This window comes from Embiotoca jacksoni, unplaced genomic scaffold (genome assembly GCF_022577435.1).
Source record: "Embiotoca jacksoni isolate LCO1_2020_lvr unplaced genomic scaffold, fEmbJac1.0.p SCAF_1, whole genome shotgun sequence".
NCBI classification, from domain to species: domain Eukaryota; kingdom Metazoa; phylum Chordata; class Actinopteri; family Embiotocidae; genus Embiotoca; species Embiotoca jacksoni.
Genome location: NW_027185229.1, coordinates 22,133,041 through 22,154,162, shown reverse-complemented (window position 1 = coordinate 22,154,162; position 21,122 = coordinate 22,133,041). Strand labels below are relative to the sequence as shown.

The following is a 21,122-nucleotide window of genomic DNA, read 5'->3' as shown; positions in this document are numbered from 1 at the left end:
ATACGTGTTGAAACTAGAGTATTTTCAGCTACTTTCAGAAAGTTTGGCAAGTTGAAAAAGCCTCATGATGATAAAAAGGAATATTTCACTCTTGTATGAATATGAACACATCCTCTGTGTGATAAGCGCAGACTGAAATAAGAAGCAATGTACCTGCTTCTACAGCCTTCACAGTGATGTTGTGCCAGCCTGCAGTCTCTCGGTCCAGAATTTTTCCCAATGTGATGGCACCCGAAACAGGATCAACATAAAATATCATCTCCTGGTCTGTGGTCCGATCGATGTAGAACCTGTAACAACAGACATAAATAAATATATAGTTGTAGATGCTGAGAGAAAAAAGAGTCCATCACAGAAGACTTTAAGTGGTTTAATTAACAGGTGTCTGTATTTTCATCTTAAAGGCTTAGAAATGAAATTTTGCAACATTAAGAAATAGCAGTTTAGAAAAATGACCAGGGGTGAAGAATTATGTTTAAAAGTGCATTCACAGGCAGCTTGCTATAGGTCCTGTAACCCTAATAGTGCTGGGTCCCTGAACTGCATGTGGCTACTGTATATAGTGACGTTGAAACATCAATTTTTTATTGTGCACTCTCAAAAAAAAAAAATCGCAAATGTATCTTTCCGTCTTTGGGGTACTCAGTGCTCTCAAAAGATTGGCGAGTCAACAAAAATCTGCTAAAAGGTTTCTTTGTTCTTAGTTCCGGTCCAGCTACCACACACATGTATGTACAGTATGTGCACACAAGCACGCACGCGCACACACAGTCTGGCTTACTCATGCCCACATAAACCATAATAATGAGCCATGGGCATTATAAGCGCCTAAGGCCTCGCTAACAAACATGCCGACTGGCAGTATTCTCCAGGTCTCCTGGAGAAAAATGGTTAGATGTTGTAGAAAATAATACATCAGTGTTGGGAAGTTTACTTTTGAAAGAGTTCTAAAATGTAAGAGTATCTTAGAGTACTAAAAGAGCCCAGAGTTCAGGTCAACTCCATGCTGAGGGATGAGAGAATTATCAGACAGACAGTCAATGTTTTGACACTGGTTTCTGATTGACTCTTTTTAATTATCTTTTTGTCTAATCCAATAACATGGCCAACTGACTGTGAGTGGTTGCCTAGAGCACTGCACATTGATTTTTATTGGTAAGTGGTGCGAACTGAAAGAAGAGAACCAATCAAAAACAGGACTCAAAATTTAAGCGCAAAAAGCACTAAAACATTACATTTACCGTTTAATTTAATAACTTCCCCAGCTGTACATAATGTCAAAAGAACTAATAAACTGATCTAGTGCAGAAAACAGAATATGGATAAAAGGGGTTTAGATCATGCACTCATTTATATAATTGTACCAAAAGCCATCATATAAATGTAGTGGAGTCGAGGTGTGAAATACTTTAAAATGAAAATACTCAAGAACCTCAAATTTGTATGCAAGTAAGTGTTCCAACAGTGCCATTTGCTGCTTGTTTCCACTGTGGCATAATGACTGTGTCTCCTTCAAAGGTGGTCTTAGTGATCACATCAACAATGCATGCATTTTCATACTAAAACCTCAGTGCTCAGGGTGTATCATTGTGCAGAGTTTAAAGAGGGTGTGTTGCCTGATGCCAAAGGCCATGTGCTTGATCGCTTTACCGAGTCGATGGCTCCTGGCCAATCTCTCCTCAGCCGTCACACATTCACTTAACCCTCATGTTGTCCTTGGGTCAAAATGACCCGCAGCTGTGTTCAACCAAGTTCTATTTTATTTTCATATTTTTGGGGATCCTTGGTGACAAGGAGGCTGTGAGGGTTTCTTTAAAGAATGATGACCAATGATCCCAAAAAATATAAAAATATAGAAATAAAATAGAACTTGGTTGAACACAGCTGCGGGTCATTTTGACCCGAGGACAACAGGAGGGTTAAACACATGCACACACATAAATACAAAGACGTACAGCGCTGACATTGTGTTGTACTTTATTACACCTAAAACTCTGAGTCTCATGCATTTTTAATCGGGGTGATTTGCACAGGCCCTGCATGTGTCGGTGTACTTTCTCAGTGAGACTATCGTCGCCCTTATCTACATTCCCCCTCACACTATGATTGCTGTTCTGGGGACATATAAACTGAAGACCTTGATACAGAAGATTACCGAATGATATTGTTTTGTCACACGTAGTGATCTGAGAGAAAAATAGAGATGCTCTGTGCACCTTCATTGATTGCACAAGTCAAATGACAGGTCATCATTGTAAATGAGAATTGGTTCTCAATTGATTTTACCTGGTTAAATAAAGGTCAAAAAAAAAAAAAACTGTTGCTTGGGCTTTTACTCCATCTTAAATAGGAATCGTTAGAAAAAACGATTTTGCTCCTAAACTTACATTAAATTGCATATCTAAATGCATATCTACGTGCAGCTAGTAAGTTATAGTTATTTAAAGTTACATTTTTTTATATTGCAATTTTTTTTTCCAATAAAAATGTGTTTACAGTGGTAAACTAACACGGAAGATTCGGGATGCCGTATTTCAGTGTCCCATCCAAGCCACATACAATGAGATAATCATTGTCATGGGAATGTTTGATTTGAATGTGATTATATTCAGCAGTGCAGCTATCTTTCCAATGGCAATATTTTATTGCCATTGTTTTGGCTGATATATTTTATTAGGTTTTCTACCGTTGCAAAAAGGAATTGAGCACATTTAGTATTTAAACTCTACTTTAATAATCCCCCTAATTTTTTCTTTAGTTTTATATTTTTAGCACAGGTTTTTATTTAAAGCACATTTAATAGTATTATCAAACCAAATCACAAGTTGTACACCAGTAAATCCTGAGTGCTATTGTGTCAGGAACAATATTCTCCTCGATAAAGCTCCTATCCTGTTTATCCATTATATTTTAAGTAGCAGTGATTTGCAATTCAGTGTTGACCATAATTGCTTTAACACACAAAATGCAGGATTTGGGATCATAAATACCATCAGAGACGTAAGTAAACTTCTTTCTTTTAGTTTAAATTAGCCTTCGACCGCTTTTCATACCTGACAGGGTGGTTCTTCATATCTGGATCCCTGGCAGTGATGACGCCAACCAGCGCTCCTACTTTGGCATCCTCCTGGACTTCCATGATAGTGCCACCTGCTGGTTGGAATATGGGTGGCTCATCTATATCCGACACGCTCACGTGAACAATGGTCTGGTCTCGGAAAGAGCCCAGGTCCACAAAGCGAGGGTCGACGTGCTTATTTACTGCCTCTACAACTACATTGTGTGTCTGTTTGCTCTCAAAGTCCAGCGGCTGAAAAACAAGCAAGTGAGATTGTGTTTAGTAGTCACACTGATGGCCAGAAGCTAAATCATAATAATACTGATGTAGTAGCATACATTGTTGTAATATAGATACTGGCCATCGGTGGTGTCACTGAGCCAGTGCATTAGAGTTAGTCTCTCTTCTTTCAAGTTTCTTTTAAGGTGTTGTAGTAGTAGCACCATCTAACCAGGTAATCACCCATAACTGCTAGAATGATTAACACAGTCACATGATTGAGTATCCAGTGAAACAAAACACTACTGCTGGCTCAATGTCAACATGTTCATTTTGCCATGAGGTCCTATTCAGAATAGAAGGTGTCACTCAGGAGAAGCACCTTTGACATCTGTGTATTTCAATGAAGAGTTGCTACTGCAAGAAATTAACTTTTTTTTCGGTCACAAAGAGCAAAAAGTTGAGAAAAGTTCAACTCTCGAAGAGACTGACAGTAACATGTCAAACGTCAGTGGGCAAACAATGATGATCAATCATCAAAGACCAATCCACTCTCTTTCTCTGTCTCCTGAAAAGAGACAAGGCCTTGGAGCTGTTCAGCTCACTGAGGAGAAAGACTTAGATGCTGGGAAAAAAAAAAATATACACTTTGCCAACAGATACCCAAACAGGTTTTGTTGGAGGGTAACCAACAGAAGCCCAATCACTTATACTAATTAATAGAGAGACCAGAGAGAGCTATAAGTGACAAGTAAGCTTGAAACAATCCTTAAAGATTATTATAATGCATTGCTTCCAGACAATGTGGCGTCCATACTTGGCACTAGTTTGATTTTCGAGTAATGCCTTTTCAGCACAAAATACAATCTGCTCATTTCTAATAAGTGTGCATGCAAAATTGTGTTTTTACAAACATTTGTAGCGCAAGAAGAAAATAACTCTTAGTTAGTTTATTAGGTGTCCAAGCACCAATGGTGGTGGAACCTTATTGTTTAGCTTGTTTTCTTGCTTTGGGGGAAATACAAACATAATTGCCAAACACTGTTTTTGTAATAAAAAGTGGGATCTGAATTTATATAGGTGAACTTCAGTGTATTTGTTTTTTTTCCTGCTGGGTAAAAAATAAAATTGAATTAACAGATTACGATAACAGAGGTGCAGCGCTGCTTTGATTTACCTTCTTGATGGAAACAACAGCTTCTTGTGTCTCCACATCTGTAGTGACCTTGAAGAGCTCCCCTCCCTCTTTGATCAGATAGCTCATGTCTGTGTTTTCTCCCATGTCTGCATCTGTGGCAATGACGCGTCCAACTGGTGTCCCCACAGCAGCTCCCTCTGACACCGAGAACTGGTACATCTCTGGTAAAAAAAAAAGGAGGAAGGTCCCCGGAGACGGAAAATAGATGAACAACGGTGTGGATGTAGGTGTAAAAAACAGTGCAAAAGAAGGATGGAAGACAAAGGTAAAATGTAGAAGAAGAGGAAAAACACCAGTGGAGGAAAGATGAAGAAAGACAGATGGGAAAAGAGTGGGAGGTCAGGATATTGGTAGAAGAGAGGGATAGGGAGTGTAACAGAAAAGTGGGAAGAGAAACAGGGTGAGATAATAAGTGTCAGTAAAAAGGGGAAGAAATGGGTAATAGACAGAAAAATGAAGTTGGGATGGGACATTATAAAAGAATATCAACAGGTAGACTTCACATACACTGCTCTGTACAATTACATAAAATTGCAGAAAAAATATTTCTTACATTATATTATCAATACCATTTGCTATATCTGAGTTATAATGAGCCTGAGATATTTGCCTTTTCTATTAGAATTAACACTGTATTTACATAATGTCCCTGTTACAATACAAATTGATTGAGATCATACAATGTGTAATTGTATTTAAACTACAATAATGAATACTAAAGAATGTATCATAAGTAGCAATGTGCTGTCAATCAAATCGGAAGGTACTGTTTCAATAACAAAACAGATGAAGGGAAATTTACAAGATCTGCCAGAGATCATTATGAACTAGATATAAAGATGAAAAGTAAGAAGATTAAACTCTTCCTTTCCCCAGAGGGAAATTATGTGAAAACATCAAAGTCCCTCCATATACCATATGTCATCTTCCTTTGCATCTTATTTACGAAACTGCATTCCAAATTCCATCTATTCCCCGTACCCTACAGTGGAGTTGCTGTAATCCTGCAGGGTTTATCCCTCTGACTGGGTAAATATGATTTACTGAGATGAAAAAGGGATTTATATAGCTATAAAAAAAAAAAAGGTGTGTGGAGACATATCAAATACAATCAACCACACTGTCAGATGCTGTACCCCCAGCTTTAAGAAAAGTAATAATGTTATGGGTTATGGTGTTGGTTTATATCCAAAAAGGGGACAGTATAAAGAGCTAAAATGAAAGCGAGAAGGGTATAGATTATTCTATTTAGGCATCTAATTATTATCCTGGTAGGACCAGCATTTAGCAGGATAATATGTCACGTATTAGAGAACTATGATTTCAAAAAAGGGTGGAAAACTATGAGTCCATGGAATGTACTTGTGTTGGTGCTATACATCCAGAATGCAACATGTGCAGTGTCCAAACTCTTTATCTGTTTGATTTAAAAATAAATTAATTAATTAATTAAAAAAAAAGGTGTCTTTCAACAGAATTGGGTGTGTTTATGTGGTTAGGAAAGATTTTTAGGAGCAAGTTTTAAGCTTACCTGTTGAGCATGTGTGCAGGAAAAGCCACACTAAATGGTGAAAACCATTCAGCCCAAAAACCAACTCACCATCATAAACCCATAACATTAAACTGTACAATCAGCTGCACTGATTTAATCCTCTTGTGAGCCTTGCTTAAAAAGAATGATCAAATGTGCAGTGGAATGCATCAATTCTCCACATTGGACTACTTTGTTATGGGCTGCTGGTTCAACTCGTCCGTAAATTTAATTTAGATGATTTTCTTGGACGGCACGGCAGTCATTCACGTCTGCCTATTGGTGTCACTGGCCCGCAGGATACAAAATATATTGTCTGTCTTTTTTCATGTTTTAATTTCTTTGTCTTTGCTTTCAGTCAAAATAGTGTCACTTATTTCTTCTACACTCTCAAACATTTCCAACTGTCTTCTCCTTCTTGTCCTGTCTCACCTCCTCTTTTTCATTTTAAAGTAAGACAACGTGTGGAATATACTCACTCTGTGGGAAGCGCGGCGGGTTGTCATTAACGTCTGTGATCACTATGGTCACCGTGGTGGAGCCAGAGAGACCACCCAGTTGTCCTGCCATGTCTGTTGCCTTGACGACCAACTCATAACGATCCTGCGTCTCGCGGTCCAGATCTGCCACTGCGGTCATGATGATTCCTAATGATTGAGGTATGGAGGTGAGTTTGAAGGAGAGAGGTAGAGAGAGGGAGGAAGAGTAGTTAGTGAGGGATGCCGTTGAAAAGGTTATATTAGTGGTTAGCACTTATGCAATAACCAACTATATTTCCTCTCTCAGTTTGAATATCAACTTCTGCTTAGTACTATATTATGGAGGCACAAGTGCATCACATCCCATTTCTTCCCACTCAGACAGGCTGAATGGGGAAGATCGTGTCATATTTGCACCTCTGCACATACACCATTTTATGGCTCAGCTGTATTAAATTGAATAATATATGGAGACAGAATGAAGGCATGCCACAGCCACCCTGAGCGGTATTAGAGCTCTTCCATGGTGGTAGGACTGTGCTCCAGCCTGGGTAGTGGATGTCCAAAAAGCAAGCAAAGCACATAGAGAGAGTAATATAAAGCAAAAAGTCAGTTTGGAATCACAGAGAGGCAAAGCCAATGTAAAAGTTTCATTTATTTGGGAGTGCAAATTCTGTTACATTTCAGTGGTCATTTAAAAACAGGCCTTTGACTGAGATAAGCTATGGTAGTTTTCCAATTTAAAGAACTATTAAAACATGTCAAAGTGCAGTTCGAATCCTTCAGCTGAAGATCAGCAGAACAGCAAAGAACTGATCAACAATTTTGGTCACCATGGCAAATGAATGTAAGCCATTTGTGGCTATCTGTCATCAGCCTGAGCAGGGCTCATAAAAGGTTATGTTAGATGAGATTTATGGATAATACTGGATGAAAGAATGTGTGAAGTTTACATTTGGTTGCACAAGAAGTCAGTACTGTGGTCTCTTTTTTTTTTATTTTTTTATACCCATATCACACAGTCTCAGAAACCAGGACAGGGTGGTCCTTGATTTAAAAGAGACATTCTCCTCGTTGGCCAAGCAGCAGCAGTATCAGTTGCTGGCTGCTTTACTGTGCAGTAGTAATATAATTCCACTTTACCCCTTGGGATTTTTCACATCAGAGTCTATTGATGCATTTCCAGGTCTTGGTGTGCTGTCTCACTCCCAGAGGTTTGCATTGTGTTGGATATACAACTCACTGATTCCAGTCACATTTAGCCCTGGGCCATGTTCTATCAGGAGCCAAAATACAGTACATGCAGCAGTGTATTTAAAGGGGGAGACATATGTCATGCTTCTCTTTCATGTACCAAAGGCCAAAGAGAATGCATCTAAATTAGGGCTGTCCAGAGTAAAGCCCCAACCTGCAACAGGTACACAGCACCACTTCTCAAACATTATGGTAGCTCCTATATTTGCCTCAGTCTACATACTGTATCAATGCAGCCAGTTAAGTCTATGTGCTCCATGTTCCAATGCATGTCACGTATCCTCAATATTAACCAATCTAACTGGGTAATAGAATCGTGTATACCAGCTGTGAAATAGAGGTTCAGTCTAGTAAGTCATTGCATTAATACAAAAAATAAATTATGACATTCCAATTTTTTTTTTATTATTTTTTTTCCACATCAGTTGTCTTTCTGTTTTAATCATGCAAGACAATGGATATCCAATTCTGCTGTGTACTTACAAAATCACCTGTCCTGCCATTTGGGCCTTCACGGTGACTATAAAAATTGAAAAGAGGTCGTTTTGGCAGGCTGATGTATCAGCTTGCCTTTTGCGGCTGACACCGTGTCATTTTCTCTGCCGTTGTGTGCGCACTGTCAGAAGCCGATGATCCATACATATTGCTGCACTCACATTTTCACGGGAGGTGCCATTGCCCTCTGACATTGCAGTGGACAAATCTACAGCTCTGGCATGGAAAAACACAAAAACTTCACTTCTTCTGCACTCTCAACAACTGCAATCATACACACAGCATGTTTTTTTTTGTTTTCCCCTTTGTGTGTTTGGCAAGGAGGCAGAAGTAGAGGTAACTGGCTTTGTGTTAGCACTGACCAAAAAGCCAATCATTCAACATGGAACCATGTGAAGCCGGTGAAACCACAGATTAGTGTTTTGCATCTTAAGAAGCACACAGCAGCGTGCTGCAATAATGCAATTGCAGAGGCTTGAGGTGTATTAGAGAACACACATGCTGGCATGAAAGGCAATTAGAAGCCAATAGACAGACTCTGTAGTGCTCCATGTCACTGTAGACTGTACTGCATGTTAGATGGATATTGTTATTATGTATGGATATGAAAAATATCCATACATATACAGGTGAGTCCGATTTTTATTCCCTTTTTTTCGAAACATTGAAGTTGATATCTGATACTGCACTTGTGGAAGAAAGGTAAAGGTGTTTTTTTTAATGTTTTTTTTATTTACTTTTTATCATTGTAGTTGCTCTACTGCTGAGTTTTTATTGGCAACATAGCATTTGAATAATAAGTAATAGAATAGAAAAATAGGATTTTTTTTTTTTTATTTATTTTTTTTCACGTACATGTAAACAGCACAATTATCTATCATTTTTTATATACAATGTTATTGTGATTTGGTGTACTTTTGAAGGAAATAAATAATTATTTTTACATACAGAGTATGGTTCAGTACTTGTAAAATATCCCCTTTGACTCAGGTACTCGAAAACAACCACAGACAATTCCAGCACGGCCACAGTGACAGAAGAAAACAGTGACTTGCTATTGAGTTAGTTGTCAAGGTGAGCGAGTGATATTAATGAGGCAGATTTCACAGCTGGTCTGTCTCCTCTTTATTTTGACCTTCTTGACTCGCACCTATTAGGCTGGCCTGTCTGCCTACAAGATGGGGAAAGAGGGTGGGGAGGTCGTGAGGCAGAGGCTGGAATAAACTATCCAGTCTCCTGGCTAGTCCCACGAAGGCAGAGCCATTTATCATCCAGGCGCATAGGCTGACCAAATCAAAGTGGTGGAGACCAAAAAAGGAATCATTAAAACTTTAGTGCTTTTCCCTGGGGGAGGAGGAAGGGTGGAGGCATTTGGAGGCAACATTGCTGCTAAGTTACTCCTGAAAGACTGTGGGTCAGGCTATATCACTTATATAGGCTCCACACCAGTAGAGAATAGATCGTTCTCCAATGTAGAGCTGGGGGAGATTTTTCAAAAGTTAAAATCTGAATGTGGTGGAAATATAAGCCAGGATTCTAATATATAGCTGATTACTTAGGCACATTTTCTGCTCTTACAGTCTTGGCACTATAGCGAGACAAAACATTTTTTAATTTGTATTCTTTACTGTGCATTTGGTCTGATAGTCTGATTAGAAGATTCTAAACAAATACATTGGATGGTAACGATAAAGCCTTTTAATACATGCATAATTAACATGTATGTTATTTTATGTTTATCTTGCCTGTTGCCTACATACTAGACAAAGTAAATCTTCAAGAATACTCCATATTTGAATGTGGCACTAAACACTGAGTTTTCAAATGATTTATGCCATGTGGTATTTTGAGTGATTGAAGCCAGAAATTATTGGCTAAAACTTCATAAAATTGCTTGCTTTTGGCCAATTGAATTTGTGTTTTTGACCACAAATTACGATTGATTTGGAAATGATGGCCTCTGAACTTTAGATTGCTTCAGGTACTGTTGTAAGAAGATGGAGCTTAAGCAAATCTTTGAAAAAAACAAACTATGAGGTTGAATGTTTTTGTTTTGCTTCTTACCTGTGTCTTTGTCAACGGTGAAAAACGTTTCTCCATCCAGCACACTATACACCACTTTGGCACTACTGCCGTATGTAGGGTCGTCAGCATCTGATGCAGTAACCTTCATAACGGATGTCCCTGTTGAACAAACAGAACATAACGTCACAAAAAGAAAAGAACAACTTTTGTGACACGTGGCCACTGGGGATACTTTAGACAAGTGGTGAAATTCTAAAAAGTGAGTTTGAATTAGACTCAAGGATGTGGGTGTTTTCTTAGAGTTTGTGTGAAACTGGTGCTGGTTCCATCTGTGCGAGGACAAACACGAGTTTCAGACCTCCTCCATACTAGCCTGTCCTCACTCTTTAGAGTAGCTGTTAAAAGGCTACACCATGTTGTTATGGATCAAATTTAGATTTGTTATAGGTTAGGGCCAATGTAATCATTACAGGTTAGGCAGAAAGGTAAAGTTGTGGGTCAAGAAATGCCTTGAGGGGGACTCGCAGATGTAGTAACAGTTATGTGTGTGTGTGTGTGTGTGTGTGTGTGAGAGAGTTTGTTCACACACCTGTGTGTGCGTTCATGTGTACTTGTCAGTGATCATACAGGAGAGAGGAAGATTAATGCATTCGGTACCACCGCAGCAGGTAGCTATTTCACCTTTATACAAATACTTCTCCAAACACATTTTCTCATGTTTCAAATTACCTTTTCACTACGCCTGTGCTCAAAGTTGTTTTGCCTAATCGGCACAGAAGTTGCATTTACAGATGAAAGGAAACACGGTGTTGTGCAATATTATATCTTCAAAGACTGTTGGAAGCTAAAGAAATCTACATCAAACAATTCCATGTGATTACTGGCATTTAGGCAGAGAATACAGAGAATAGAGTCATTTCCACATGAAATCTTAAAACTAGGATTTGTAGAGCAACAGTGTTTAAGTCATTATTTCACATTCAGTGTAGCACATTTGTCAACAGTGTGCCTACACAAGCCTCTGGCAGCAAGTACGCAGGCGTGTCTCCACATTTAGTCACAGATTTTAGTTAAATCTCAGCCTAAAGCTTTTAAAACTTTAAGGTTCATCATTTTTTGTTTTTTAGGTTATGAAACAACTGCATTCTTGTCTCCCAGCATGTGAGCACATTATTTATATAAATATATTCACTTACAGGAAAAGGAAGATAAAAAAAAAAAAAAAAAAAAAGGGAACTGTTCTTAGGCACCACAGTTCCTCAAAGGACAAGGAGTCAGTCTGTGTCTCCATCCCTTCGGCCAATGCTACGGGTAATTACTGACAGCTGGTGTTGTCCACTAAAGGTCACCAACGTAGCCTTTCTCAGAGCCCTGTCATGCTACTGTCCGGCTCCATAATGACCGTATGCTAATGATGCTAATTAGCGGGAAGTGTCAGAGCACTGTTTGTTTCCTGTCATCTGTTGGAGCTCTGAAGGGGGGGGGGAGCCGGCGGATTATCATTAAGGCACCCAGCCATTAAATCAGATGGCTCGGATCACTATTCCGCTGCTGTCACCCAAAGCACACTTTTGTTCTCGCCGTATGCGTACAGGAGCTGGCCGGCGTTCGTGCACGATGAATCGCTCCGCCTCGTGTACGATGCCGGTTAAACAAATGAAAGGATTCCATTTTGTTACTAATTCTGAAAAAAAAACATGTTATCTTATAAGGAGTAGTGTGAGATTTAGTGGTATCGAGCAGTGAAGTTGCAGAGTGCAACCATCTAAAAAAAAAAAAAAAAAAACCTCTCGCTTTACCCTTCCCCTCCCAAGTGTGTCGGAGAATCTACGGTGACCAAGAAAAACATGAAATGCCCTTTCTGGAGCCCATTGTTTGGTTTGTCCCTTCTGAGCAACTGTTGAAAAGATGGCAGTGCAACATGGTGGACCTGCTTTACGATGGCTCATTCTAAGGTGACGAAAACACGTTTTCTTTTTGTTTTTTTTCCAACTAATTCAAACATATCTGTGAATATTATGTCCCATTTCTGCCAATAGATCCCATAAACCCTACACAATGAATCTTTAAGAAACAACTGATGAACAATAGTACATGCAAAAATGAATGGACGGTCATATAGATCAGTGTTTCTCCACACCACCAGTGGAATCGCGAATTCTGGTACTGGTCAACAACCTTATGTGGCTCTTTGTTAAACCCTGATATATTGCAGCTCCCAGTGTGTTTAAAGCACTGCATATTAACCAGGGTAGAATGAGCTTTTAATTAAAATCCGTAGTCAAACCATGCAGTCATTGCCTATTCTAAATTTCCAAAAGTACACACCTACCCGATCCTTAGAAGATCAAGGTATGCCACATTCCAGTTGGGGATGACATATCATTCTTATCATATTGAAAACCTCAGGCTGTATAGGGGCTACACATTTTCATTACTGGCACCAGGCAGGGGTTTGTTAATTCCTCCTACCTGGTTGGCCCCAGGGTGGGTCCAACAAAGGGATTACCCCCTTGTCGTAATTTTCCCCAGGTAACAATCAGTTTGATGCTCAGCTGTTTCCGCATACTGGCTGCCAGCAACGTCAGATTGTTTGGAAGAACTATATAAATGCAAATGCTTCTTTATTGTGTTTATATTAAAAAGAGAAGTGGGGCAGTGAGTGTGGCACTTGGGTTCTTATTAAAGTTTGGCCGGGAATCAGTGTTTTCAGTGGGAGAAGTCATTACTTACAGCGTCTGTTGGCGTGGTTGGCGTCACTTAAGCAGATTCGACTGTTGATGGACTTGTGAGACTTCAATAAAAATTATTGACTTTCTCAGATTGAAATGTAATGCATATAGCAGTAACAGCAGAAGTATGTCTAATGGATAGAAGCTCCAGATATTCATTATCCGAAGAGTTGTTTTTCTCTCGCAAATAAAACCTCAATCACTAATTGCTCTCAGATGAGACAGCATGCACTGTAGCAATAATAACTTTAATTACCAAAATATACAGGTTTGTCTCCCATCATGGACACATTTGTTTGAGATGAGTTTGTTTAGTTTAGTTATATTAAAAAAAAAACCTTTTGATATCATATGCTTCATATATCCTCATTTTTGATGAAAATGAATGGTTTGAAAATACCCTGTTGTTGTTGCATTAAGATTTTTTTTTATGTTTGAACAGTAACTTAACATTTAAATTATTTTGCTGACATCCTTTAGTTTATTATCTGACCCTATAGTGTGAAAAAGTGGATATTTACTGTATTACATTCCGACATCATGCTTGGGTGTTCTTATACGATAGAGGCAACAGAAATGACACATTTCTAACCAAACGTGACCAATGTGAATAAGTTGGTGACAAAGGACTTTCTCTTATAAGCACATTTGAGCTTCTTGATTTTGTCACTAGTGTGAGCCAACTTGTATTTCTTGTGGAATAAGTTAGCCAGTTGCTTTAGTGCCTCTGCTTAGGGTCAACTAATGTATAGATATGTATATTGTGGGACTCACTTTTAAAACAACAGTAAGAAAGAAAAGTCAGCTTTGTGCAAATTTTTAAATGCACATTTTCACATGAAACACAACTGACTTTCAGTCCAATAATTAGATTATGAGAGAAAATTATAATTTTTCTGTTTTAATAGGGTTCATTGGAGCATTCAGGAGACCAATAGTGTTTAGCAATGTGTGTCTCGTGACTTGTCTCACCACGAAGGGCGAGACAGGCTCATTGCTGTGCAACTATAATGAGGATATGTTATTAATTTAATCCTCTGACTGACTGGGTAAGTAATTGGGGTTAAAAGCTAACCATTTATTACACATTATTTTCCATCTATATTTAGGTAATATTTCTAATTCTACTGTTGTCTTCTTTAAAGTACTTAAAAATCCTAAAGGGTAGGTGGGATTCACAGCTAATTATGTAAAGTAAATAAACGAAAAAATAAACTAACAGTTACAATAATTATTGTACAATAATTATAGTATCTGTAACAGCAGTTTAGAAATGATTTATTTGTATTTAATGGGCTGTCTTACTGGAACAAAGAAGGCCTCTGACATTGCTACAACACTGTCTTGGTGCTCAGAGCATTCGGGAAGCAACAGTTGCTCCAAAAAAAAAACCCGTAATATTATAGTCTGTGTAGCAAATGATATTTATGCTGTGAACAACAACCCTTGAAGGATAATGTAAATAATATTCAGATGAAAACTAACCCTGGGACCACATCTGGTGAAATGGAGTTAGCCGGGTTGTTTCTGGGGCGTGGAGGATTTGGCGGAGGGTGTGTGACGATAGCTATATAGTTAGATTTATGTATGAGTTTGGTTTAATGGTATCAACACAGGCTGTCGGAATGGCTTCCCACACCATTTCAGCACTCTGGGAGAGATGGTTCAATTACTGTGAGGGGAGCTGGAGGAGTGTGCCACGTGTGAGACACTAGACTGACAGCTATTTAAGAGGCAGCCTCGTAAAAGAGATTTGTGCCTATCTCAGCTGGTGTCATACTGGTGCGAGCTTCAGTGGAGGGGTCTAACGGCTGCAGCACTGAGCTGCTTTCCCGCTCCGACCCGCCTTAATCTGCAGGACTGAGTGCTCCCTGCCCGCATTATGGATCATTTAGTAAAGCCATAAAAGCTGAGGTGTTTTCACATGAAAAGTTATTTCTTCACTACTTCTACTGTGATTCATTCCTCTCTCATCCACATAAATGCCCCAAGAGAGAGAGCGGAGGGGCGAGAGAGTGAGGCAGAGAACGAAGGGTGAGAGAGAATGAAGTATAACAGGAAGAAAAATCTGCCATGTCATAAAAGCCAATGGCCTGCTCACATTGATCCTCTTCGAGATCTCAACAAGGATTTAGGGATATTTTTCATCTCTCCTGACAGAGATTGTAAATCTAATCTTTGGTAGCCCTTGAACTTGTGCCTTTTAATAGATCGAATCGTTATTTGTTTTGTAGACAATATTGTAGGCCAGCTGTGGCATGTCAAGTTTAAATCTTAACCTCTCATTATTGTCAAGCATTTGTCACTGGAGGAAAAGTAAGAGAAAGCTGGTAGCACTTGATCTCAAAGTTAAGGTACACAAACCTCTCTTTGGAGGAAACTTTCTATACTTTTACCAAAAAAGAATTCAAATTTTTACTGTATATTAAACGGCATTTATAGATAAACGATAATCTGTGTATCTGAAGGCATGTATCAGCACCGTTTAAGACTTAGTCTACTCCTTGCACAGTGTTTGATGTTGAATACATGAGAAACTAAAGCCTGTGTCCGTGCTTCTGTGTTTGATTGCATCTCTAATGAAAAAGGTAAAAGCTCTTAATCAATTTCACAACTGCAGATCTATTGCGCTGCTGTTGTCATACACATCTTCCATGCCTCTTCACATACCGAATCACATATTCTCACTCTCTGCCTTTCCCCCTCCCTTACATATACACTGATTCATACACATGACCACACACACAGCTCAGCCAAAATCAATTATGTCAAGCACCGTGGTTGAGCGCATAATGGTGGATGTTGCTGGTCATATACATAAAGGTGGTTGGCAGAGAATATTGATTGCAAGTTGCTCTTGCCTTGTCGCATTGCTCTCTCCTGTGATCTTGCTGCTCCAAATGTCTCATCTACTGCTAGCATGACAGGCTCGAACGTTCTTAATGGTGACTGCACCAATTTGCAGCTTCTTGGGCAACCTCTCTGGACCAGAGCAACAGGAAGGCCGATTATTACTTTAATCTCCTTGTGGAGTTCTTGCATTACTTACAAAGGGAGTGTGGGATTTATCTCTTGCATTGACTGTGGGAGAGTGTGAGTAAAAAGGGAGAGGTAAAGGTCAAGAGATAAAAAAGAAAATAACTAAAGAAGGGAGACGTGCTGCTTATTTGGTCCAAAAAGGTACTCGTGCCTGGTTTATTTTGTTGAATTCATTCAAACAAAGATGGCTTTCTTTTGCTTTTTAAGCTATAATCTCTTGTATATACTCAGGTCACTTGGAAAAACAATAATGAATGTCAAGAAAAAGTATTTAAAAATACATTTTTACACCATTATTAATAAGGTTGTCTTTTTGCCATTTTATTCTCGGTGTCACATTCCACAAATATTATTTAAATCCAGTTGTTTTGTACACAGTGACAGGCAGGGCAATGACCTTCAAGAATACACTTAAAAAATACATCCCACAATAATTTTCCGATATTGCTCTCTGCGCTCCCATTCCTGTCAGTCTCTACACCTCACTTTTTAAGAGGCACCGGTCTACTAAATGTCTTTTGCAGGATCACATCAGCCCGTGTTGTCTTTGTTAGGAACTGGCTACTCGTCATGATATCCTTAAACTCTGTGACAGTTGGAATCAAAAGGCTTCTTTTGAAGTAAATATTTGGCCAAGCAAGCAAGAAACAAAAACATTAAAATGATCATTAAAATGCAGCGTGCTGTGGCATTTACTGAGATGCATGTCTTGAAATATGGAGAAATGGCAGAACGCCTCAGACAATGACAGATGAAAGTGCAGGGAATTGTCCAAAAGCATATCTCTGTTTTTTAATAGCCTTTGTCGATTTCTCCAACCAGACTTTATATATTAAATTGTGTGTTTGATAGAGAATAGGATAAATGTCAATTTAAGGCAGCTGTGATGCTACTTTAAACTTGACTTGCGTCTTTTTGTTTTCAGTAATTCTACACGACATCAGTTTGTGTCCTTAGAAGATAAAAGTGGAGGATAGTGGTCAGCTTAAAGTCTGTTATGAGACTGCTATTTGCCTGCCTGTTGTTCCGTGGACACTGCGACTTGTCAGTCAGTGTCACCTGAGTTTAGAGGCTACGACACAGACGTCATGTCGCGCCACATCTCTGCCACTCAAAGGTCCTAAGGTCCTCTCTAATGGAACAACATCAATCACAGGATTATCTGCATGGAAAACTTTTCACCCATGTTGTGATTTCACCACTAGGAGCAGCACTCTTATAGCCACATTTTCGAACAACCTTTGAGTGGAAGATGAAGATAGCTGAATGACTGAATGGTTTCATATCAAACAAACTGTGCTACTTTGTTAGTCAGCTCACATATAGGCAGGGAAAAAAAACAGAGTTGCGAATTTCTTAGTATGCATGTTGTAACACGGTGTAATACTGATTTCAAATTGGAAAAGGCCTGTATTTATTACTTCAATATTAGCTGGGCGTGTGGAGCATAAGCATTAGCTTGGGGTGCCACTGCCAATAATGTCTCCTCAGAATATGTGCTAGATCTAACAGCTCATTCCATGCACTGCTTCACTGTAGGAGATACAAAACTATACAAATGTGCAGTATTGTCAAAGACTAGCAGCAAACCAGTTTCACATTATTTGAGCTTCTACGTTTTTAAAAGTTTTGAGGCTTGGCTCAAAGCTATATAAATATTTAAACACTTACTATGACTGGGGAACCAAAAGAGAACGGAGATGGATTCAATTCAAATATTAATGATGAGGCTTTCCAAAACATAAACATTAGCTCAACACGCCATCCTATGCAAGTGACCTGGTATCAACATATGAGCTGTAAAAGCTGATATAGATGAATGTATTATCAGTCCAAAATCTGTTTATCACATTTATTGGATCTATTAAATGCACACTGCTTGAAGCAACATCAAAATGGGAGAGTTATTTTCCTATCTATGTTATATTCTACAGTCATGCTTACTTAAAACAGTGGTGTAACAACACATTTCTATAAACACTTACAGATATAAACGCTGAAGATCAATATGTGGCTACTCAAGGTTAAAAGACACTAATAATAGATATCATTTTCATCATATAAATATTTGATCATTCTCAGTGAAGTGGGTTTTGTAATCTTGAGTGCACCATTTTAAAGCCAAATTTCCCCTCACTCAATCACATCTCAAGCATCTGTAAGTCCTGTTAATTACAGTTGTGAAACTACCAAAACAAACTCTAACTAAATCATATAATCAAGAAAACTTAATTCCTTCCAGACTCAGATTTTACAATTTTCAATATCAACAACTTTTAAAAAAAACAAAAAAACAGAGCAGATTAAATTAAATAAAAAAAAAATAAGGCATTTTTTATGAAACAAAATAAGAAATTCTCAAAGTAAATCATGATTTTAGAGTTCTACACCAACTTATTTTGAACAGAAGACAACAGCTCTAATTTCAAATGTTCTGTATTTCACTAATAAACAAGCCAACATACCCAATTTATGAATGACACAACATGTATTCTCAACTGCACAACCACAACAAGACATGATAGCTTTCCATTTCAAAATAAAAACAGAACTCAACATAGATTTGCGGAAATTGTGAATACGGCAACAGTCCTGCTTCTCTCGAAGCCCTACAAAGACCCTGACTTGCATGGACGTATTATTATTCACTTTACTGACATTAATAACACAGATAAAGAAGTTATCTTCACTCAAAACAAAATCAGCCTTTATGCAGATGAAGCATTGCTCTGTCTAGAAACTCCTTTCTTGTTACACAGTGGTGTAGTGGTGTACCTGTTTGCAAGTGCACCACTACCTGCGAAACTAAACATAATGTAGTTATACTGTCAGCTATACGATGGCATTCATAACCTGTACATTTTGGTTCCATTCTTAAATAAAGAGATTGACAGTTTTGGGAAAAAAAAAAAAAAAAAAAAAATGTACATACTGTAAAATGACAATGATTTGAGGTGCAAATTCCTATTTACTGCTCACTATTGTCGATTATATAGTGAGAAATGAATAATTAAACAAGGGCGATTTCAGACACAGCTCAGGAAATCTCTGAGCCATAATAAACAGTTTCAGTATGGACCATTCAACACAATGTCATTCTAACATTGTGTTTTTTGTATTTCTTAAACATAAAATATATAATGTGTTATTCAGTGAAGTTTAGAGTTGCCAGCGGGCAGATTTCTTTTTTTCTAATCATTGGACAGAGCCACTGTTTCCTCTGTTACCACTCATCTATACCCTAATATTTAGTATACAAACATGATTAGTTTTATCCCACCAACATCACAATAGTATATATACTATTAATATAACTTTAATAATTGTCTATGAATTATTTTGTACCTACTACTAACATTTATGGTGTGTTATTTAAAATGACAAAAGCCAAACCCTTCTCACATTTAAAGTTGTCATATTTAAATCATATTTTTGTAACTTAACCCATTTTGTAAAGTTAAGTACACTCAATGAATGTTACTCGGACTTTCAGGATGACAGAGGGCCGTTTGCCAAAAACGTATTCGATGAAATTTATAATGGAATGATGAATGTTTTAATGGACAGACCTGTAGATCTAACACTACCTTGCAAATGGACATGGGGCAACATTAGCTTTTAACATTTGCAGCTGATTTACATTAATAATGGGTCTATTATTTATTCAGGAAATACAGAGAAGGATGAGCCATGAAGAGAAAGATGAATTGCTGGGTAGTAAGTGAGCATCCATTAATCAAATAGACCTATAATGGACAAGTTTTGATTTCAGAGTACAATACATCTGTAGCTCCTTTAAGCCAAAATAACATACCAATACCAATACAAGGCAACTGTAACTGCATTGTGCTCGTATCAAATAAAACAGTTTTGTTTTTTTCCACAATACAGTATGCCCACATACGCATGGAGTGCATATGCAATTTTCAGCGAACAAAAAGAAACAGTTTTAGCCTAATGTTAAAGACAGCTGAAGAGTTTGGAGCCATACCAAAACTTGCTGAGTTCAAACAGTTCAGATATTTAATTCAACCCTTTCCTAAAGCCTTCCTAAAAATGTAGTGTTTTTTTTATGTACACAAATCTGGGTATTTTGGGGCTGCATTTTTACAAAAGTGAAGAATGTGTGCAACTTTTCTTCTTAAAAGGTTTTAATATTTTGAGGAGGGCCATTACATTCACAGACTAATAGTGGTGAGCAATTACTGCTGTCTGAGCCGAGTTCAATACTACTGATCTATGTGCATCTCAAAATTCAGGGTAAGGGACAACGCATTCACTGTCATTAGTGCTTAGCACCGACAAAGAGAGGAAGGTAAACAAAAGGGATATGGAGGATTCATTGCTTCAATGCACCACCGTGTGAGTAAAATGTTGGCATCTTTTCACGGAGGCAATGTGTTTCTCTGACTGAGCAACAGCCTTACCCATTCATCTCCTCTATCTGATGATGACACATTCACTGGGAGTGAGGCATGGAAACAACTGGCAGGGTGGCCAGTCCAACACACAAAGGCCAATGGACAACCTGCAAACTAAGACCCCAGTTAGTTTTGCTTAAGTTTGAACCAAGGGCCTTCTTGCTGTGTGGCTAAACACTGACCCGCTGTAATATTATTCAGTTTAGTCCTTTGCTGAATGTGCTGAAAAAGTATTGTAGTAGTTGAAAACTTTTGAAGTTCCACACTAACACTGTTGAGATTCATCAAAAAGATTAATTCATTATTTTTTTTATTTTTAGAATTACAAAATATGCCCTACTGTTGTTGATGATAAGTGAGCCAGCAAACACATTTATCATTGAAGTTATTCACCTCCAGATGACACAGTTTCCTAAGTCTGCTTCAACAAAACCAAAAGTTACAGACTTTGGAATCTGACATAGAAACTGAATGCATGTTTTGGCTGTAATTATTACACATACAGACTAAGCAACATTTTCTAGTGAGCTTCGTGGTTGTGTTTTTTTTTTGGTTGTGTTCAGTCTAGGATGTCCTCTACCTAGACACTGTATAAATCCATCGTTCACAGTCTTTATAATTATGAGTCAGAGGACACAGCTATGGTTCTGCAGAGTGGCACCATGCTCCCT

General features: G+C 38.3%; 1 protein-coding gene across 1 annotated transcript in view; it reads right to left on the bottom strand.

Annotated features, from left to right (window-relative positions):
* LOC138197154 (cadherin-22) overlaps positions 1-21,122 on the bottom strand; it is a 146,959-nt gene that overhangs the window by 33,401 nt on the left and 92,436 nt on the right. Inside the window, exons 5-9 of the mRNA XM_069147732.1 lie at positions 10,299-10,418; positions 6,486-6,653; positions 4,455-4,636; positions 3,054-3,310; positions 154-290 (exon numbers count right to left, since the gene is read on the bottom strand). Coding sequence (XP_069003833.1) covers positions 154-290; positions 3,054-3,310; positions 4,455-4,636; positions 6,486-6,653; positions 10,299-10,418 — 864 coding nt within the window. The remainder of the gene's footprint in view (positions 1-153; positions 291-3,053; positions 3,311-4,454; positions 4,637-6,485; positions 6,654-10,298; positions 10,419-21,122) is intronic.